Raw genomic sequence first — 15,908 nt, 5'->3', positions numbered from 1 at the left:
ACATTGGACCTATATTAAGTTCCCTTATAATACCATATTTGAAACTTATAACTGAATCAATATTTTTGTTAATTACATTTTTCCTACTATACTATATTTGTCATATATTATTCATTTGTTTTCAGAACTCTTTTGTCAACATAGATGGTTTGCTGAACCATTAAACATTTTCGGGAGTCCCTAAATTTATGGGGGTGGATGAAAAAATCATGAGATAATGAACATACGTTTGCTATGTGTTGAACACTTTCATAGGTTGACATGATTTTCCCAATTTCTCTTACCTGCTGCATTTGACTGGTTTATCAAAATTTTCTCAAAATCCTCTTTCCCAAGAACTTTTCCACACATTGGCATGCCAGGCAGCTTAAATGTACTGCAACCAGATCTACAGGGAAACATATTGTAAAATCATTTCATTCAACAACCAGAAAGCACTTTGGTATGGATCTATTAAATTAATGTGTCCTCTTTAAGAACCTTCTCTGTGTTGCATAGCTGAGCTTTACTTGGCATCGGTTTCATGAGAAAAATGTGAAATCTTATCTATTTGGGGTCTCAGACCTATGACACAGCTAAAGTCTCAGCCTATAAAAGTTTTATCACAGAACTGACTGGGAATTCGGTAACTCTGACAGGTACTAAAATGCCTGATGGGCATTAGTGTATTTTTGTTCTAATTTGTGCTCCTGACTCTGTCTTATGGACCGTACACATGATCCGAAAATTGGTCGAAAAATACCGCTTTCGACGCAAGCGTAGAAAAATTGGATCGTTAGTGGAGAGATTATGACAATTCATCCAATATTATTCGATCGGACAAGCATGAAAATGTTCCTCGTACGATACCAGATTGTTTGATTTTCGTTTAGTCAGTACAGCTGTTGTCCGAAAATACAATACAAATTCATTACAACACATGACATTACCTACGTTTTCTTTTTTTTTGTCATACGAGAATTTTCGGGACTTTAGTAACCTATTCAATTTCTACTTGCGACTTTTAAGCGAAAAAAGTTGGAACGATATGTTGTCCGATTTTCGGATTGTGTGTATGGGCCATTAGTCACATTTTGTACATGACATTCAATACTTAACTATGCTTATGGTGATGTCTACTAATAATCTTCTTTTTTTAATTTTTCGGAATATGAAATACAGAAACATATGACAATGCTCACAAATTTAGGATGACATGTTTCATGCACCATTGCTGTTTTAATTCCCAGTCTGGGACTATTTGATAGTGATTTGATTGACCGTGTATAGCAGAACATAATTCAAGCAGGCAGTGGAAAATTCTGCCTCCAGGACATAAGGCATCCAAAAACATTATTTCTGTTCAGTGGGTTCCACTTACAATACAAATGGCACATGCCTCTCATAGAAGCAGTGCCCAATACTCCTACCATCATAACTTTTTGCACTTTAATACATTACTTTAAATTAATTTATCTATACGTCATGGCAGTAGTATCTGTTATGGAGTGCCATTAATTTCCAGGAACACTACTGATGTTCTCGGATACAGCTGTTACATGTTCTCAGCTTTTTTTATTGTGTCCATATTGTTTTTCTTTAAAACTGAACATTTATCTTTACTGTATATTATTCAGATCGGCAATGCATGCATTTGTGTTTATAAAGGAAAAGAGAAAGTTTTAATTTGTGTTTAGGGGCTGTTCTCAGGAATGGATACTCATAATGCATTAACATCTAGATCAAAAGTTAGCTTTGAGACACTACTGCCAGCGGTAGACGCTACCTATGTTGGGTTCACAGAGCACATTTATCTTAGTGCATGCAGTGCTTGAGATGCTTTTAGCAAAGTCAATATGTCTTACGGGCTGTAGCCAAGACAGAAAGCCTCAACGGCGGATCGTGACAGATTTTTTTTTTCTTTTTCGGTCCATCGGCGGAGGGACATTTTTATTTTTTAATTTTTTAATAAAGGACTTGTCCCAAGCTGTGTCTTGTTTTTTTTTTTTTACATTTTGACACTTTTTTTGTGAAATGGTAGGGGTATATTTGTACCCGGTTACCATTTCACACAGGGGGGGGGCCGGGATCTGGGGGTCCCCTTGTTAAAGGGGGCTTCCAGATTCCGATATGCCCCCCGCCAGCAGACCCCCACAACCACCGGGCAAGGGTTGAGGGGATGAGACCCTTGTCCCCATCAACATGGGGACAAGGTGCTTTGGGGGGCTACCCCAAAGCACCCTCCCCATGTTGAGGGCATGTGTCCTGGTACGGTTCAGGAGGGGGGGGGCTCTCTCATCCCCCCCTCTTTTCCTGCGGCCTGCCAGGTAGCGTGCTTGGATAACGGTCTGGTGTGGATTTTTGGGGGACCCTTAGGCCATTTTTTTAAAATTTGGCACAGGGTTCCCCTTAATTTCCATATCAGACCCGAAGGGCCTGATATGTATTTTAGGGGAACCCCCATGCAATTTTTTTTTTATTTTGGTTCGGGGGTTCCCCTTAATATTCATACCAGACCCAAAGGGCCTGGTAATGGACTGGGGGGGGGGGGAATCCCATGCTCTTTATTGCAATGAGTTTTATCTATATTGCCGAGACCCGACAATTCATTACAGCCGCAATCAGTTTTTAATGACAATTTTTCCTTTAGAAATGTCATTTTGCTGTGGTACTTTTCTAAACACAGGAAAACTGCGCCACTTTACAGGCATACTATAGACACCCCCCAGGCACGATATTTAAAGGAATATTTCATTTTTATTGTTTCACTTTAAGCATTAAAAAAATCACTGCTCCCGAAAAAACAACCGTTTTTAAAAAAAATGTTTGCATTGATACATGTCCCCTGAGGCAGGACCCAGGTCCCCAAACACTTTTTATGACAATAACTTGCATATAAGCCTTTAAAATGAGTACTTTTAATTTTTCATGTTAGTGTCCCATAGACTTTAACGGTGTTCCGGTGCCTTTCCAATTTGCCCCGAACACTGCATATTGTTCGATGTTCAAAGAACATCAGAACAAAGTTCTGCCAGAACTTATGCTCGGGCCGAACCGTTCGCCCATCCCTATTCAGGAGAAGATGACTATCCAACATTAGTACAACAATCTCCCCTGCTGTGCTATTGTGTTCTGACTGGGGGGACAGCCCCCGCCAGTGCAACCAATGGCTGAGAGAGCTGATTGGGAGCCACGGGTGTACTAAGCTTTAGTGTGCACAATAAATGGTAAAAGATGGCCACACTTAACAGGCTGTGCTATAGTATTTGCTGGAACTAATGAGATACTTAACTAATCAAAGTATGTGAATCTCCCTGAATTTCTACTACTACATTTTAATGTATGTATTCTGTTAGTAAAAGCTGAGCTCCCTGAAACTTACAAGTGTATCTAAAACAAAAACTTTTTTTAGGTTTTGTAAATAGGGGAACACCCATCAGGTTTTTTTTTTATTGTTCTCTGTGTACCCATTAGGGAGATACACCCTCTCTATTTGTCTTAGTGATTATTGTAACTGGGACTGAAAGTGAGGAGTAATCAGAAAATGTTAGTTGTCACCAGTACAGAATTATATGAGAAATCCTCCAAGGGGACATATTTTCTGGTAGCAACTGTCTAAATTTTGTCTCACATTGGGAAATATCTCCTCCGTTGTGTTTATAGGGCAGGTAGTTAAGGGGACATCTCCCCAGTGGGGCACAGATGGTAAAAAAAATGATTGGGGTTTTAAAGTGGTTGTAAAGGTTAAAGGTTTTTGACCTTAATGCTTTTTTTCATTAAGTTAAAAAACCTTTTAATAATAGGCCCCCCCAGCACTCCTAAATACTAACCTGAGCCCGATCTCGATCCAGCGCTATGCACATCTGAAGCAACTCTTCTTTCCTCTCCCCTATTTCACAAGCTTGGCAGAGAGCAGTGGAGACCATTGCTCCTGCTGTTATCAGTCAAAACCTGTGTTTAGGGGGACCGAGCCAGGCTGTGTGTCTGAATAAAGGCAAAGGCTTGGGAGCGAGTATGCACAAGTGCCCCTATAGGAAGTGGCTTCCTATGGGGACACTCTGTGGCGGGAAGAGCCAGGAGGGGAGACACAATGAGGCTGCAAATGGGCACAGTGAGGCTACAAATGGGCACAATGAGGCTAAAAATGGGCACAGTGAGGCTGCAAATGGGTACAATGAGGCTGCAAATGGGCACAGTGAGGCTGCAGATGGGCATTGTTTACCTGGTAGCTGCTGTATTTTCCCACCCTAGGCTTATACTAGAGTCAATACATTTTCCCAGTTTTTTGTGGTAAAATTAGGTGCCTCGGCTTATATTCGCATCGGCGTATGCTCGAGTATATACGGTAAATGTTTTTTTCTTATGAAATATACATACCACATTAATAATCATGCTTGCTAAAGTAGTGTGTGCTGTTAATTGTCTCTAGCACAGGCCCTTTTTCTTTGTCACATGGGACATTCATATTGGCAAAGGTGGAGTCCAGTAATTTTTTTATTGTACATTGTATTGTATTGTTCTTGGACATGCGTGAAATTAATTACTAAAGGCAACTAGGCTGTTTACTTTGCAAGAGAAGTTGCATAGTGCAGGGAAATTTCACTTACCTTATTGCGTGCAAGGAAAATATTTAAAAAATGCTTTATTTTTCCTTGCAGTGATTGATGAAAGTCAGCAGAGCTTTAGCTCATTGTCTACACTCTAGGGAAAATTCTCTGTCAATGTGCAACTTCCTTAGTAAAATGTACTGCCTATTTGCCTTTAGTAAAGCGACTCCACTGAGTATGCAGCTTGACATGTGCCTGGGAATCTTAGCCTTGCAAGACTAGGAGGCTGTCGGTGGCTGTACATTCCCAGAATGCTGGCTTATTTAGAACAGATGAACACTGCTGCTGAGGAAGTAGCAAGATAAGATTGTATCTTTTGTCAGCTGAATTCTTGTTTCTTCTTCTCAGCAGCAGCAGCGTGTTCTGTCATCACTCTTGCTCCCCCTTTCTGACCTCTCCCAAAACAATCCATGTCTTTTTCCTGCCTATTGCTTCTTTCTGCAGCCCCCTGGCAGCAGTATTTTTGTGTATTTACTCTAGTGAGACATTTTTCAGTGATCTGCTGTAAAAAAAAAAAAGAAAAAAAAAAAGAATGCTCAACAAAGGCCAATCCATTTCTAGTAACGTTGAAATAAAGACTTTTCCCAATTTTGCCATATAGGAAGAAAAAATAATCCTTCCTGGTCCCCAGGGGCAAATAAATCAATTTCCTGGACCAAAACGTTGCCCTGTTATCCTTCAGTAATTATATATTTATTATATATATAACTTTGGGTATCAGAAAATTCCAGAAAATCTTCTGGTCTTTTTTTTTTTCTTAACCATCTTTTTTCTGTATTTAACATACAGTACACAGTAATATTTCACTCTGAGGAAGAGTTTCCATCCCCATGTTCATTTAGTTTCTCCCTTCTTTGTTACAAACACATTATAGCCAAATTTTCTAAAACTTCAATGCAAAGGTTTTCCATCCCCCTTTATTATTTTAGTTGCCTGCTAATTTTTTCCCCAAATACAACATATCCAATTTTTCAAATATTTTTTTTTCATCCTTCTTTATTAGTTTAGTTGCCTGTTACTTCTTCAAAAGACAACATATCACATATTTCTAATACTTTACTGTAAAGAAGATTTTCCACCCTTCTTTATTACCAATTTAGTTCCCTCCATTTTTCTCAAAACAACATACCCAATATTTCTAATATTTCAATGTAAAGAAGGTTCTTCCACCCTTTTTATTATTATAGTCGCCTGCTAGTTTTTTTCCCAAACACAACATATCCAATTTGTAAAATATTTTGTTGTTAAGAAAGTTTTTCATCCTTCTTCATTAAGAGCCCTTTCACACTGGGGCGGGGGCGTTGTCGGCGGTAAAGTGCCGCTATTGTAAGCGGCGCTTTACCGTCGGTATGCGGCCGCTAGCTGGGCGGTGTTACCCCCCTGCTAGCGGCCGAGAAAGAGTTAAAACCACCGCAAAGCGCCTCTGCAGAGGCGCTTTGCCGGCAGTATAGGCGCGCCATCCCATTGATTTCAATAGGCAGGAGTGGTAAAGGAGCGGTATACACTCCGCTCCTTCACCGCTCCGAAGATGCTGCTGGCAGGACTTTTTTTACCGTTCTGCCAGCGCATCGTTTCAGTGTGAAAGCCCTCGGGGCTTTCACACTGGAATTAAAGCAACGGCTGTTTCGGGACGGTTTGCAGGCACTATTATTAGTGCAATAGCGCCTGCAAACCGCCCCAGTGTGAAAGGACCCTAATTTAGTTACATATTACTTTTTCCAAACACAATATATAAAAGTTTTCTAATATTTTCCATCCCCTATGTTCATTAAGTTTCCACCTTCTTTGTTACAAACGCATCATAGACAAATTTTCTAAAACTTCAATGCAAAGGTTTTCCATCCCCCCTTTATTATTTTAGTTGCCCACTAGTTTTTTCCCAAATACAACATATCCAATTTTTTAAATATTTTTATTTTTTCCATCCTTCTTTATTAGTTTAGTAGCCTTTTACTTTTTCCAAACACAACATATCAAATGTTTCCAATATTTTACTGTAAAGAAGATTTTCCATCCTTCTTTATTAATTTAGTTCCCTCCATTTTACTCAAAACAACACACCCAATATTTCTAATATTTCAATGTGAAGAAGGTTTTTCCACCCCCTTTATTATTATAGTCGCCTGCTAGTTTTTCCCCAAATACAACATATCCAATTCCTCATATATTTTATTGTTAAGAAGGTTTTCCATCCCTGTTTATTAATTTAGTTGCCTTTTACATTTTCCAAACACAAAATATAACATTTTTTAAATATTTTACAATAAAAAAGATTTTCCATCCTTCTTTATTAATTTAGTTCCCTCCATTTTTCTCAAAACAACATACCAAATATTTCTAATATTTCAATGTAAAGAAGGTTTTGCATCCCCTTTATTAATATAGTTGCCTGCAAGTTTTTTTCCCAAATACAACATATCCGATTTTTTAAATATTTTGTTGTTAAGAAAGTTTTTTATCCTTCTTCATTAATTTAGTTACCTGTTACTTTTTCCAAACACAACATATAAAAGTTTTCTAATATTTTCCATCCCCTATGTTCATTAAGTTTCCCCCTTCTTTGTTACAAACGCATCATAGACAAATTTTCTAAAACTTCAATGCAAAGGTTTTCCATCTACCCTTTATTATTTTAGTTGCCCACTATTTTTTTTCCCACATACAACATATCCAATTTTTTAAATATTTTTATTTTTTCCATCCTTCTTTATTAGTTTAGTAGCCTGTTACTTTTTCCAAACACAACATATCAAATGTTTCCAATATTTTACTGTAAAGAAGATTTTCCATCCTTCTTTATTAATTTAGTTCCCTCCATTTTACTCAAAACAACATACTCAAATTTCTAATATTTCAATGTGAAGAAGGTTTTTCCACCCCTTTATTATTATAGTCGCCTGCTAGTTTTTCCCCAAATACAACATATCCAATTCCTCATATATTTTATTGTTAAGAAGGTTTTCCATCCCAATTTATTAATTTAGTTACCTTTTACATTTTCCAAACATAACATTTTTAAAATATTTTACGGTAAAAAAGATTTTCCATCCTTCTTTATTAATTTAGTTCCCTCCATTTTTCTCAAAACAACATACCAAATATTTCTAATATTTCAATGTAAAGAAGGTTTTTCCACCCCCTTTATTATTATAGTCGCCTGCTAGTTTTTTTCCCAAACACAACATATCCAATTTGTAAAATATTTTGTTAAGAAAGTTTTTCATCCTTCTTCATTAAGAGCCCTTTCACACTGGGGCGGGGGCGTTGTCGGCGGTAAAGTGCCGCTATTGTATTTATTAATATAGTTGCCTGCAAGTTTTTTTCCCAAATACAGCATATCCGATTTTTTTAATATTTTGTTGTTAAGAAAGTTTTTTATCCTTCTTCATTAATTTAGTTACCTGTTACTTTTTCCAAACACAACATATAAAACTTTTCTAATATTTTACAGTAAAGAACATGTTCCATCCTTCCTTATTAATTTAGTTCCCTCCATTTTTCTCAACACAACATACCCAATATTTCTAATATTTCAAAGTAAAGAAGATTTTTCACCCCTCTTTATTAATTTAGTTGCCCGCTACTTTTTTCCCCAATACAACATATCCAATTTTTGCAATATTTTGCTGTAAAGAAGAATTTCCATCCGTCTTTATTAGTTAACTGTCTGCTACTTTCTTTGCAAAAGTAAAAACATAATACTGTATATCTAGTAGTTGCGCTAACTGGAAAACAAAATGAGACCTGCTGCAGTCCGGTCCATGGATTCTTAAGTCCAGCCACAAAAGTGAATTATATCAGAAATTTGGGGTCAATGCAGCTCTTTGAGTACCAGCGGGAACCAGTCACTATGAAAACAAAATCAACAAGACATTTTCCCCCAAACACAATATATCCTAATTTTAATATTTTATCGTTAAGAGGATTTTACCTTAATTTCTAAAGAATTTAGTTGCCCGCTACTTATTACCAAACACAATATACCTAATTTTTCCAATATTTTTACTGTAAAGACTAGCCATCCGCTTTATTAATTTAGTTTTTTATATTTTCTAATATTTCACTGCAAAGAAAACTTTACATCCCCTTTTATTATTATATTATTATTTATATATATATATATATATATATATATATATATATATATACTGTATATACTCACCGACCACTTTATTATCCCCACATCATTAAACCACTGGCCTGAACTGTTGATACAAGGCAGGATGGAGCCATTCTTTCATGTTGTTTACGCCAAATTCTGACCCTACCATCTGAATGTCACAGCTGAACTTGAGACTCAACAGACCAGGCAACAATTTTCAAATCTTCTATTGTCCAATATTGGTGAGTTTGTGCGAATTGTAGCCTCAGTTTCTTGTTCTTCTCTGACAGGAGTGGCACCTGGTTTGGTGCTGTAGCCCATCTGCTTTAAGGTTCGATGGCTTGTGCATTCAGAGATGGTATTCTGCATACCTTGGTTGTAACAAGTGTTTTTTTTTAGTTACTCTTGCCTTTCTATCATCTCGAACCAGTCTGCCCATTCTCCTCTGACCTCTGACATCAACAAGGTATCTTTGTCCACACAACTGCCTCTCACTGGATATTTCCTATTTTTCAGATCATTCTCTGTAAACCCTAGAGATGGTTATGCGTGAAAATCCCAGTAGATCAGCAGTTTTTGAAAGACTCAGACCAGCCTGTCTGGCACCAAAAACATGCCCCGTTCAAAGTCACTTTCTTCCTTATTTTGATGCTCGGTTTGAATTTCAGCAAGTCGTCTTCACCACATCTAGATGCCTAAATGCACTGAGCTGCTGCCATGTGATTGGCTGATTATGTTACCAAGCAATTGAAAAAAAGTATCTAATAAAGTGACTGGTGAGTGTATATACAGTGCCTTGAAAAATTAGTCATAACCCTTGACATTTTCCACATTTTGTCATGTTACAACCAAAATCGTAAATGTATTTTATTGGGATGTGATAGACCAATACAAAGTGGCAGATAATTGTGAAGTGGAAGGGAAATTCTAAATGGTTTTCCAAAATTTTTACAAATAAATATGTGAAAAGTGTGGCGTGCACTTGTATTCATCCCTCTGAGTTAATACTTTGTAGAACCACCTTTCGCTGGACTTACAGCTGCAAGTCTTTTGGGTATGTCTCTACCAGCTTTGCACATCTAGAGAGTGACATTTTTGCCCATTCTTCTTTGCAAAATAGTTCAAGTTCTGTCAGATTAGATGAAGAGCACCTGAACAGCAATTTTCAAGTCTTACCACAGGTTCTTAACTGGATTTAGGTCTGGACTTTGCCTGGGCCATTCTAACACATGAATATGATTTGATCTAAACCATTCCATTGTTGCTCTGGCTGTATGTTTAGTGTCATTGTCCTGCTGTAAGGTGAGCGTCTGCCCCAGTCTCAAGTCTTTTGCAGACTCTAACAGAATGACCTGTATTTGGCTCCATCCATCTTCCCATCAACTCTGACAGGCTTCCCTATCCCTGCTGAAGAAAAGCATCCCCACAACATGATGCTGCCACCACCATGTATCATGGTTGGGATGGTGTGTTCAGGGTGATGTGCAGTGTTAGTTTTCTGCCACACATTTTGCTTTTAGGCCAAAATGTTAAATTTTGGTCTCATTTGACCAGAGCACCTTCTTCCACATGTTTGCTGTGTCCCCCACATGGCTTCTCGCAAACTGTAAACGGGACTTCTTATGGCTTTCTTTCAACAATGGCTTTCCTCTTGCCACACTTCCATAAAGGCCAGATTTGTGGCGTGCACAACTAATAGTTGTCCTGTGGACAGATTCTCCCACCAGAGCTGTGGATCTCTGCAACTCCTCCAGAGTTACCATGGGCCTCTTGGCTGCTTCTCTGATTAATGCTCTCCTTTCCCGGCCTGTCAGTTTAGATGGACGGCCATGTCTTGGTAGGTTTGCAGTTGTGCCATACTCTTTCCATTTTTGGGTGATAGATTGAACAGTGCTCCATGTGATGTTCAAAGCTTGGGATATTTTTTTATCACCTAACCCTGCTTTAAACTTCTCCACAACTTTATCCCTGACCTGTCTGGTGTGTTCTTTGGCCTTCATGATGCTGTTTGTGCACTAAGCTCCTCTAACAAACCTCTGAGGACTTCACAGCATAGCTGTATTTATACTGAGATTAAATACACACAGGTATACTCTATTTACTAATTAGGTGACTTCTGAAGGCAATTGGTTCCACTAGATTTTATTTAGGGGTATCAGAGTAAAGGGGGCTGAATACAAATGCACGCCACACTTTTCAGATATCTATTTGTAAAAAAAAATTGAAAACCATTTATCATTTTCCTTCTACTTCACAATTATGTGCCACTCTGTGTTGGTCCATCACATAAAATCCCAATAAAATACATTTACGTTTTTGTTGTAACATTACAAAATGTGGAAAATTTCAAGGGGTATGAATACTTTTTTAAGGCACTGTATATATATATATATCTATATATCTATAGATATATATAGATATATAGATATATCTATAGATATATAGATATATCTATCTCTCTCTCTCTCTCTCTCTCTCTCTGTATATATATAGATATAGATATATATATTATATACAGTATGTATTATAATGTTGGTACTAGCTTTAAACATTGTTTCACAGTTCTTTACTTCCATAAAACCATTAGAATAAGCCATTTTCTTCTTCAATTTTCACTCAATAGATGCAATACTATCATGATAAGAGAAGCCTCTGTGAATCTGCAGGTGGATTGCTTTTGTTGCGTTATCTAATGGAAACCAGAGCCAGCAGTCCTTTTCATTTTCTCACATGCCACATTGAATAGAAAGGGAAGCTTCAACAGAATCTCTGTCTGAACAGCTGAAGAGGAGACACTATTCATGGCAAGTGCTTAGCAGAAGAAACCATAGATATAAGAACTGGCTATGTTTTGTAATAAGGCAGTGCAAAGATTACATGCAGAGTGTAGTAACCAGAGGCAACCAATCAAATGTCACTTCACTGATGTCATATCATTGAAAGATAAATTCTAATAGGTTGCTGTGACCTACTGCACTTTGCACCCTCCTTTTTTTCCTTATTAATCAACCTAATAGATTCATGGCTTAGTGTTTTATTAAGGCTGAATATTACATTTTTTTCTGGCATAATGAAAATGATTGAAGCAGCTGCAATATATTGCTTGTGTACAACATGATGGTTCATTTTTTTAATATGATTAGTTTTAGCTTACATGGTTTTGAAAGACAGGTCAATGGTGGGAGCATTAAATGGACTTATGCGGTCTATTATTAGACTGTCTGTATTGAACAAAACACCAGGCAGATTAGTGGATGCTTAGAGTCCTTACCAGTTCCTCCTAGATAATAATGTGACTTTTCATATACAAATAAATGTGCTATTGTAAACATGCAACTGGGCTTACCTGTTGGTGCTACATTTTGTTTTATGTCTTGTGATTGTTCTTTGAAGAGCAAGGTTCAGTCTGTCAAACTGCAAAACAGTGCAGCGAAAATCAGTAAGAAATGCTCAATACTGACTACGAGAAGTAATTACACACATGTGATGGTTTATGACTTGTGGCAGCAATAAAGCACATGGGAAAACATTTCATTATATCATTATTGTGGTAGTGATGCTTTGCCCTGTACAAGCCATGATTATGTCAGTTGACGCAGATACCCATTTTATATTTTTATTTGGAAAAAATAATGTTGTATAACCAGAGAAGTGTAAAGAAATAGTAAAACAATACAAGGAAGTTAACTATGAAAGATAATAGGAACAAATATTATTTGGGCAAGAACATTTAAACATGTAAGCAGGTTCCTCCAAAATGTTCTGTGCATTACGTTTTCTTCTATTGTGTCCTATGTTTTGGGTCTGGTCATGTGTAAGAACCATTTGCTACAATGTAGGTTTATTGCACTGTGTCCTGGGTTGACCTGTTGAGCTGATGTATCCGGAGAAGGAAGGGTTAACACTGCTAGTCAGGTTTCCCTACCATTTTCATGGAAGTTACTGCCCCCTGCAGGCCACACCATATAAATAGGGGCTCATTTGTGCCCAAAGAGGAGAGGAAAAGGGGAAACAGTCAAGACATAGTGGTTACTCTTGTGCACTGGGGGTTGGTGCATGGGATTGTTCAGTTTGCGACCTGTGGCATATCCTCTTTGCTTTTGGACATTGCTTGTTTTGATATTAATAAAGGGGTGCATGCAAGGTCATGAAAAGAACAAGGCTTATTCAAGGGGACGAGAGGAAGATACAGTACATGAGTCTATCAAACAGAGAAGCTGTCCCAAGGAGGCTAGATTGCCATTGCTAATGACATTTGTATTTGTGTCACATGCTAAAGAACCCAACCAGCCAGGAAACAGGTGACATGGCCGGGGTGACGGATACTCTGGTAGTGAAGAGGTGTTATGCTTTGCCCCATCACTGGCAACTGGTTCCCCACATATTGGGACCAGTCTCTTGGCACAGAGCACCTAGGGACCTAGCCTGGAGTTACGGAGAGACAGAGATGTAGAAGGAGCCCCGGAAGGAGAACAAGCATAGAGCTATGGAGAAGTGTGTTTCCTGTGTCCAATAGTAACATACTGACATTGTCACTGGGAGTGAGCTGATGGGACTGCTGGGTTGGTAGAAACCAGTATAAGCTCTGTGGTTCTAACTCAGGAATGCTGCACACCCGGGTGTTCTCTAACCAAAGTTGTTTCCTTAGGGCAGAAGTGTCAACACTGTATGACCACCGAATAAAAGGTGTTAACTGTGCAAGTTGTTCTGCTCGCTTCTAAGTTTGGAATGCCGCCTTAATGCTAAATTCACATGACCGCAACTTCCACCTGCTGTACAGGCATTAGTGAGCGCTATTTCACAGTGTTCCCACTGGGCACATCAAGCCCCGCCGACACATGTCATGTATTTTTAAGGATGCTGATAAATTATATTATTTATTTTTCTTTATTTAGGGGATACCACAATTTTCATTTCTGTGTTTCTTTTCTATTGTCATTCTTTTTATTTCAAGATTATTACTAAAAATAATGTTGTGTAAAACCTAGTTTGTCAAAAAATAATCTGCCCTAGGTGTCAAATACTCTAGGAATGACACATTCTTTTACTTAAAACTTCCTAGAATTTAAAGATCATGCTAATGTACTTTGAGCCGTAGGTATAATCATTTTTGGTAGGGATTCACTGAGACATGAACATTATTTCAAGGGTTCCTCTGGGGTAAAACAAAGATGTGTTGAAAAGGCTGCTCTAAGGGAATCAATACACCAGGTATATTCTGACTGACAAAGAACAATTATCACAAACAAAAGATTTCCCAGTACACTTACCAGCCAGCCTGCACAGCAACCAAACTGACCCTAACCGCAGTCCTAAGTTATAAAGTTAGGACTGCAGTTTACAGAGGAGTCTTGACGTGGGCACTACAGCTTTTATATTTGCAAATGTCTGCAAGCAAAACCCTCTGTTTTTAACATAAAGGCGAGTCATAGATTGGGGTGGTTACCACTTTTTTTTGTACAGTTCTAAGAACAATTATGCCTAGTTTTTCCCTGACTTATCAGCGTAGAGCGCAATTCTCACCAGTGTTGCGCTGGGATTTTGGACTGAGGTGGGGTGCGACTGTTTAGGCCCCATGTCTATTGTCCACATGGTCTCCTAAATGGACACAAACATATCTTCACAGCAATATTACTCATTCTACAATTTTGTCATAAGTGGCCAAATAAAAAGCTAAAACCCATCTTTTACTTTATGCATCAAAATCCACTGCATGATTCAAATGTTAGGGAGTAACTAGGTGTCCCAGGAGCCACATATCAAGTCAAGACCTGTGTAATAGAGAATGGTAGTCTCAGCCTGGAGCCCCGCCAGGGCACGTCCCAACGCGTTTCACTCTGCCCACTGGAGCTTACTCATGGGGATGAATTTTCCAGGTGGAAAGGGCCCTCTTCCCCCTGGGGACTCCATCCCTATGAGTAATCTCCGGGGGGCAGAGTGAAACACATTGAGGTGTAGTCTGAAGGGGCCCAGGCTGAGACCACCATTCACTATTACACAGCAGGTCTTGACTTGATGTGTGGCTCCTGGGACACCTAGTCACTCTCTACCAATGCCTGGAGCATGGGCGAGCTCCCTTCCCCGCCAGCACTCACAGCGGTGGGCACAGGACTTCATTCCTATACAGCCTGAGCGGCTCACACACATATCCTTGGTTCGCAATGATTAAAATATTACTGTGCAAAATGGCCTCAATTTCTGACAAGTATTATACAGATACACTGTCAGAGAACCAATTTCAAACAGACACAGTATGAAAAAAATCTCGGCAAGCTTTCCCAGAAGAGTGGAATCACATACAGTAAAAGAGCCATCTCAAAATTAATACCCATGGTTTTGGAATGGGATGTCCAATAGCTTGTATAGGTTTGATGGTCTGGTGTCCACACATTTTGTCCATAAGGTGTAAATGCCCAGTACTTACACAAAGTGGACTGGAACTATACATCCAGTACTCAAAAAATAACTGGACTATATTAGGTGGACTGCTATTATGTTTCCTTATAATAGCCAGGTTGAAAATACTGTATATGTTCAGATTACAGCACAGAATGGTTGGTTGATTTTGGGTGTCTTGGGTGATGATACCCATGTTCGCCAGCACCGATAATGGTACTAGACATTAATGAAAGACATTGTAGGACACAGAGAAGACCCATGTTACATATTCTTTGCTGGTCTTTTTTGTTTTTCTCACCAACATTAGATGGCACAGAGATGTTTAATTTTTAACCACATTTAAATCAAATAATTGTGCTGCTACATCTCACTTATAATTGAAATCTACCATTAAAACAAATTACAAGACAATGTTTCCATCTAAAGCGGACCTTTAGTCATTTTTTCACCTATCCATCTATTAAATCCTCTGCCCTTGTTGTTTTAACTTTGGATAGCAAAACATTTTTTTCCTGCCAGTAAATACCTTATACAGCCCACTTCCTGTTTCTTGTCTGGTAAAAAGCTTAGGCCTATGACATCATGCACAGCTCTCTCACTCTTGTGAGAATTTGCCAGGAAGGGGGGGGGGGGGGGGTCATAAGAGGGTTAATGAGAGCTGCAGAGCTGGAGGCATGTGTCTGTGAAAATCCAGGAAGTGAACAGGCAGCAGCTTCAGCTGCCCACAGTTAAAATGGTTGCAGCCAGACTCAGTGGAGGAGAATCTCTGCAGCATATTTGTCAGGTACAGAGTCACAGTATATATAAAATAATATGCAAAG

At 38.6% G+C, this 15,908-nt stretch overlaps 1 protein-coding gene across 1 annotated transcript in view; it reads right to left on the bottom strand.

Annotated features, from left to right (window-relative positions):
* Positions 1-15,908, bottom strand: part of GUCY1A1 (guanylate cyclase 1 soluble subunit alpha 1) — a 104,194-nt gene that overhangs the window by 74,319 nt on the left and 13,967 nt on the right. Inside the window, exons 3-4 of the mRNA XM_073605615.1 lie at positions 12,035-12,102; positions 285-388 (exon numbers count right to left, since the gene is read on the bottom strand). Of these exons, the coding sequence (XP_073461716.1) occupies positions 285-388; positions 12,035-12,102 (172 nt within the window). The remainder of the gene's footprint in view (positions 1-284; positions 389-12,034; positions 12,103-15,908) is intronic.

Source organism: Aquarana catesbeiana, linkage group LG01 (genome assembly GCF_042186555.1).
Source record: "Aquarana catesbeiana isolate 2022-GZ linkage group LG01, ASM4218655v1, whole genome shotgun sequence".
NCBI classification, from domain to species: domain Eukaryota; kingdom Metazoa; phylum Chordata; class Amphibia; order Anura; family Ranidae; genus Aquarana; species Aquarana catesbeiana.
Note: the sequence above shows the minus strand (reverse complement) of the source record. Positions and strands in the feature narration are given on the sequence as shown.